The sequence below is a fragment of the Corvus kubaryi genome, unplaced genomic scaffold (assembly GCF_017639235.1).
Source record: "Corvus kubaryi isolate FWS band 111438036 unplaced genomic scaffold, C.kubaryi_AGA036_p1.0 37394, whole genome shotgun sequence".
NCBI classification, from domain to species: domain Eukaryota; kingdom Metazoa; phylum Chordata; class Aves; order Passeriformes; family Corvidae; genus Corvus; species Corvus kubaryi.
Window position 1 is genome coordinate 2553868 of NW_024581133.1, and position 6832 is coordinate 2560699.

General features: G+C 42.6%; 1 protein-coding gene across 1 annotated transcript in view; it reads right to left on the reverse strand.

Annotated features, from left to right (window-relative positions):
• Nucleotides 1-360, reverse strand: part of SECISBP2L (SECIS binding protein 2 like) — a 28805-nt gene extending 28445 nt beyond the window's left edge. Inside the window, exon 1 of the mRNA XM_042039660.1 lies at nt 161-360. Coding sequence (XP_041895594.1) covers nt 161-178 — 18 coding nt within the window. The 5' untranslated portion in view covers nt 179-360. The remainder of the gene's footprint in view (nt 1-160) is intronic.
• Nucleotides 361-6832: the final 6472 nt, after the last annotated feature.

Consider the following 6832-nt stretch of genomic DNA (forward strand, 5'->3'; position numbering starts at 1 on the left):
CACAGGCCGCGAGCCGCGCCCCGCCCTGCCGTGCCCTGCCCGCCGCTCGGCCGCTGCCGACGGCCCTGCCGGGGCTGACACGGCCGGGCCCGCTCCGCTCCGCACCCCCCCCGCCGCGCCGCCGCCCCTCCCGCCGCGGCTGCTCGCGGTCCCGTCGCACCTTGTCCGCTTTGTCCATGGCTCCAGCTGCGCCGGGCGGCGGCTCTAATGAGGGCGGCGGAAGGCCCGGGCCGCCTCCCCCATGGCGCTGCTCCCCCGCCGCGCTCCGCACACGCCCGGAGCGGCGCCGGCCCCGCTCGCGGTTATCACGGGAACCGGGACCGGCTACGCCACGGCCGGGGCGGGACGGGCGGCGGGGAGGGACCAGCTGGGACGGAAGCCGGGCGGGCTCGGGCCGGGAACGCCTTCGCTCCCCCCCTCGGTGGGCGTTCCCCTGTCGCGTTCCGGCCGCCCGAAAAGCAGCGGGGCCGTGACCCGAGCGCTGCGGGAACCCGCGGGAGCAGCGCGGAGAGCGTTGTTCCCCCGCCCGGGGCCGTTCCGCCCGCGGCGAGCGAGGGCGGCAGGCGCGCTGCGGGCCCGTCTGCTCGGGGGCGGCGCCGAGGGAGGCTCAGGCCGACGGTGTCCTTGAAATTATCTGGAACACCGAAGGAAAAAAAAGACCCCAAACCTGCGATTTATTTAGAAACAGAAATCTAAAAATGTCGCACCAGTGTCTGGAGTGCAAGGCCGAGCTGTGGAGCGTGTCCCCTGCGTGCAGGACCGCGGTGTCAGCAAAGCGGGGAGATTGTGAGATGGGGGGTTTGGCAGAGCTTGTGTGACGTTCCTTTATTTTGCTGCCCCGGTTTTAACATGTGGTTCATTATGAGTAACCCCAGCGAAATCCATGAGACCGTCTTCACCCCGAGCCTGGAGAATGGGAAACGCGTGTAGGAGCCAGTGCTGCATAACAACACATGATCCCGTACGTGCGTTCTGCAGGGGATGTCCCCGCATTTCATTACGCTAATAGGTCTGCTGCCTTGGGTTTAATGGAAATGAGGCATAATTTATTTACAACTTGGTTGATTCACGGCAAGGGGAAAAGAAAGCAGAACTAGACTAAGTGCCTTTGTGAAAGAAATATGCAAAGGATATCCCAGAATAGACACTTGAGCACTTCCAGGTGAAATACATTATAAATGTATTGTGTATTAATACAAGAATCAGGTTTCTGCTTGGCAGAGGTTGTTTTGAAGAATAAATGGCTTGCTTTTTAAAGAAACAAGTAAGAAAGCCTGTATCTGAATTTGACAGCAGTAAAAGCTATCAAGAATGTTTCGACAGAGCAATCTTGCTATACTTCCTCGATTGAACCTTTATTTTATAATTATTTAATCTTTCCAGATTTGTGCTCATGATACCATGTAACAATTTTTCCTGCATCATAAAAATTTTATTTCTTGGATAAACTCACATAATTCCTTTTTTCTTAAGAGCTGCTCTTTAAAACTTCGTATGTAACATATGGGATTATGAAGATGGCTATTGCATTGCACAGCAAGATCTCATCTTGCAAACAGATGACACGAACAGAGAATTGTGCAGACTGTCACTGCCTTCTGTGCTATTCCATCCACATCAGCAGGATCACCATCCAAGTATAACTTTTGCCTAGAGGCCTGCAACATTACTTATGTTCTGTGATTTAAGTTTTCATGAGGTCGCAGTACACAAAATCATAGGTCCCATTGAGCATATGGGAAAGGGAGTGGGCCAGGTTGTAATCCCAATTAAATTTAACTTCAGGTTTCTACTAACTTCAGTGAGGACAATGTTTTACTACCAATGAAGAGAACAAGAGAGCTGCTGCAGTGCCCTAAATGATAGAGAAACCTCATCTGAACTGGCGAAGCTGCAGCAGTTGTATGCTTTATATGCACTTCTGTATCCCAGCAGTTTTCTTGACAAGATTAAATGGTCAGCAGAATTCACACAAAGGCTTATAGCACTGGGAAGCCCTTTCAAGGTGGTAAGACAGACTAATTTGAGGTTATGAGGTTGTGTTCCCAGCGGCTTTTGCACAATGTGATGTTATTTCAACATAAGAAGTCACGAAAGTAAAACTGGGGATTAAGCTGGTTGTACACAGAGTTTTCAGCTGATGCAATGGAACAGCATTTCATCAGTAATTGATGAACTCAAATATGAGATGGAAATCTACAGATAAATAATTATGAAACATAAGCCACCTAAATTTCATCTCACTTAAATGACAAATTTCTATTGAGCAAAATGTATTTCATTCCCAGTAGTTAAATGTGTTTTTCTTATTTGTGTGAAATTAGGTTGATTTATTTCAAACTTAATCACTTTTCATCTCCAAATAACGTGGGAGAACTTGCCTGACTGGATAGAAAACAGTGAAAAAATCCCACTGAAACAACTAGAACAATCGTCTTCTTGTATTAGCACACCAGTGTTTTAGTGTGGAATGCAGCTTAATTTGTTCAAATGGGTGCTGACCATGGAATATATATTATGACATTTGCTTAAGATAGTTGCTGTGTTTTTAAAAAATAATGACTCATTATGGCAAGGCTGTCCATTACGAAATTCTTCTTTTGTTCCCAAGATACATACCAACAGAAAGGTCACACTTGAAAGAGCTGTTATGCACACTGAAATAACAAGAATGTCTAAGATCTAAACTGGGCAGTAAGTAAACAGACATCAGATCTACATAAATCTATACAATATACATAATACAGAAGATCATGTTGGGTGACCTGAGTGGCCACTCATGTGAAAAAAACTCAAGTCTCCCATAAAATTTAACTGTGTTATCACCGAAAAGAAAAACAAACCAAAGCACTCAGAACCAGTTATGTTAGATCCTCTATCCACAGCTATCACTAATATGCCAGGGCATCTGGTTACATTATCATCTTGACCAAGTGTTGTGTAAGAGAACTCAACAATGTTACAGTTCTTAAGGAAGCCATCAAAAAATTCTAAAAACCCTGTTGAATTTAAACACACTTGGTAACTGATTTTGAATACTCAATTGTAAGGGTCCAGTTCTCAAATCTGGCAATATGTAAACAATTACTGCTACTTCTTTGTTGCAACACAGAGTAAGTGAATAGCTCATAAGCAAAAATGATGGGCAAACTCAGCAGGTGCTGACTGCAATTTTGCTAGTAAGTTTTTGGCTTTATTGCTGCATCTGCTGAGTCGTGGAGATACCCTTCCTGAACACAATGGAGGACACAGATCAAATGAAGAAGAAAATCTAGGTCAACACAAAAATAAAAAAAGGGATTCTAAACCAAAATATCTCAGCAATATGGAAAGGCACTTGGCAATGACTGTATTCAGAATTCAAATCACAGGATTACAAGCAAATGTAACAGCACATGTGTGGCTACTCACGCCCTTACTTACATGGGCTCTACGTACATCTGGTGGGTACAAAGTCCTACGAAACACGTAAGGATGTGATTACACACGTCTCACTGAAACCAAGGCAGCTTCTTATATGGAAAGCTTGACCATATGTATAGGCCTAATGGCACTGGCACAGAAGCATGACAGGGTTGCTGAGAAACACCCTCCACCCCCAGGTCCAGGCAGGCTCAGACTGAGCTCCATGGCAGTGGCACCACCTGAACAGGGACTGCAGCAGCACTAGTGGGGTCAGAGGCTGACGTGGTGAGCAAGTGGAAAAGGCAGCAGGAAAGAAGCAGACTCCAAAATGAGTTTTACTGGCCGGGGACTAAAATCTTCAGCATAATTACTGAAAAAGACAAGTACAGAAAGCGAAGTATATTTTGGCAAGTAAAACCACATCTGGTGATGTGACATGTGGTGTCCTGCACAGGCAGCCATGGGCAGACGCAGCAGGGAACATAACTGAAACCAAAGGGAAGGTGAGCTGGGAACTACTCCAGGAACCTGAGGATCCCAATCCCAGCAGCAACATGTGATTACTACCTGGCAGCAGCCAGAGTGAGCCCTGCACTCGCACCCAGAGCAGCTGAGGAGAGAGAGGCAGCAGAGCCAGCCAGGACAGAACTGCCATGCAACTCTTTCTAACACAGCTGGGAAGGAATCAGCCTTTACTCTTGCAGTAATGCTTACACTTATTACATCTGAAATTTAACACTACATATGCAATTATTCTAACACAGATAGTTTGCAATCTGCCTTACCACACAGTTAGAGGCATTTAAGATGATGATAATCCTTTCTTTGTATCTTAATTAACACTTAACTTGTTGACTAGCTTGTAATGTATTTTACCTAGTTCACTAACCTGGTTCTAAAAGACATTCTTAGCACTTTGAAAGTAATAAAGTAACAGCTACACTTTTATATTTAAAATCCATATTAACATCTATATACGGAAATTTAGTTCAAATAATGGCTGTATTTTTGAGAAAGGGGTACTTTCCCAAGTGATGTCATTTTACTCCTTACATACAGTTCCTACTCGAGTAAACTAATTCACTACCTCTGAAAGAAAAAAATATAAAAATACAATCTTCAATTACAGATATAATGTTTTACAGCTAACAACTCCTGAGTAATTAAGAAATCAGAGTTTATTTACAGACTACAATTCAAATAACTTCATTATATTATTCTACTGGATGCATTTCAGCTGCTTTGCCATTTTTCTGGGGTTTGTTGTTGTTCAATATATTTTCAGGCTTATTTAAAAGGAAAATGAATTAAATTGGTTTCAGATCCAATCCGTTAGAGTAGGACTTTGAGATGCACAAAGAATACATTCCTTCAAAGTGTGTTTGATTAAAAATAATGATAAAAATCTAAAATGCAGACATAGCACCCACATCATCCCAGATTTGCCTGTTGTTCAGTTTTAAAGCATAAGCTGCCAGCAACTCAAAAGAAAGGTTTATATATACACAGCTTAATCACTGTTGTAATCTTATATAAGATTACAACAGGCATTAAAATGTTCTTTTGCAAACAGCGTTATGGTAACTAGCTAAAATGCCAGTTTGTCTTGTACCAACAGCAACAAGAGGTGTACAAAAACACCCAAGAAGTCGTGACCAAGTGTGGCTCTGACAATTAACAACAGCTGCAGAAATTTAGTGACTGGACCCGAGACTGAGAATGCAGTGAGGCTGCTTACCATGTCTCAACCAACCTGCAGTGCAATGGTGTTTCTTGAAAAAAAATTCATTCACCTCTTCCTTCAAGTGCTTGTTCACTTCTCCTGAGGAGACAGAAATGACACCAGAGCCAGATCTACCAGGGACTATAGGTGGGCTGTAGCAACTATTGGTGATTTCTGCTGCAGTTGTATGACAACAGAGCTCCTCAGTATTTCCCCAGAGAAAACCCTCATCTTCCAGGTTAAGAATTATGAGAACTCAGAAAAGGGTAGAATCCCTTAGGGATTATATAAATCTTCCTTATGTGCCTAGAGCACAGATGCTAAGGCACTGTATACATGAGTAAGAACTGAAGTATGCAAAAACACACAACCATTTCTTAGAGGTAGACTGACCCTTTTTCTGTCTAAAACCATTCCTAGCCCTCACTATTCAGACAGAGTCCTTCACTAGCTGGACTAGTCCTACAACAATTAGTCCTTCAGAACAAAAAGATAAAACAAGGGAACTAGATGGACAGGACAAGATTTACTGCAGTATTCCCACTTCCTTCCTGAAAAAACAATCTGAAAATGCCTCCCCAGCAGACATAGCTGAGAAGGAAAAGGTTACATCAGGTACAACAGACAAAGTCAAGAAGACTTTTTTTTTTTAATTTTCAGTGATTGTAGGTTTATGCATAGCTCTCTTTTTCCCCCTCCTTTAGAAGAGAGGAGTTGTTCCTTCCCACTGCAAGGGTGGTGGGAGATGGCAGAGAAAAGAAACCTGCTCAAACAGCTGTCACTGTCCCCTGTCTCCATGAGAAGGAGAACCTTGAAATAGCTGTGACAATCCCTTGTCCCCATGGCAGGAAGAACCTTGCAAGATTTGCTATCCAAAATAAAGTCTCTGGATCTGTAGGTAAGGGTCCCAATGATTGTGCAGTGTTGTTAAGTTCAACTTCACATCACCAGGTATTACTGGAATTTTCAAACTAAAGACTATGTTACACATCACAGCATTATAAGGAAACAAAATACAAGGTGCTATAGTCAAATGTTACCTATAGATTGTACAAAGGGAAAAAACTCTGCTTAAAAATTTAAATTTTACTATTGTTTTAAGTAAGTGGATAAATTAAAAACACCTATTGGTAAAAAAAAATGAGTAAAGAAGAAACGCTCACCCAAGATGCAGCATCATGCTACTCATGGTACACATTAAGTTTTATGGTGTAAACACTAGGAAAAAAAAATTAGTTGCTTTGACAATGCAGAGCAAAATAATTTTCTAAGGGATGTAACTATTCTTCAGATTGAAGTTAATTTTATCCTATTTAATTATACCCTGTTACCAATTTAAACCCTGCCCTAGAACACTGAGTTTACCATGCTGCCTGCCTTGCATGTATGTGATGGACATTTGTAATTTATTAGGTTTTTTCATTATTTTTGGGGTGTTGTTAATTACTCTACATACAGATTTTTCTTTCCACTGTTACAGTGTCTGTGTGTGGCACTGCTTGTGTACCATCACACGCTATTTATGTTTCACTATTTCAAGGGGAAAAAAAGAAAAAATAAAAATCAACAGCACACATACCAACGAGTTCAGACTTAGAATCTCCTTATTGTCCTTCACAAATGAGATCAAGTAATACCTATTTTCTTTTAAAAATAACACAAGTAAAATTCAAGTATAATGAAAGCACATCAAGAAACAAACTG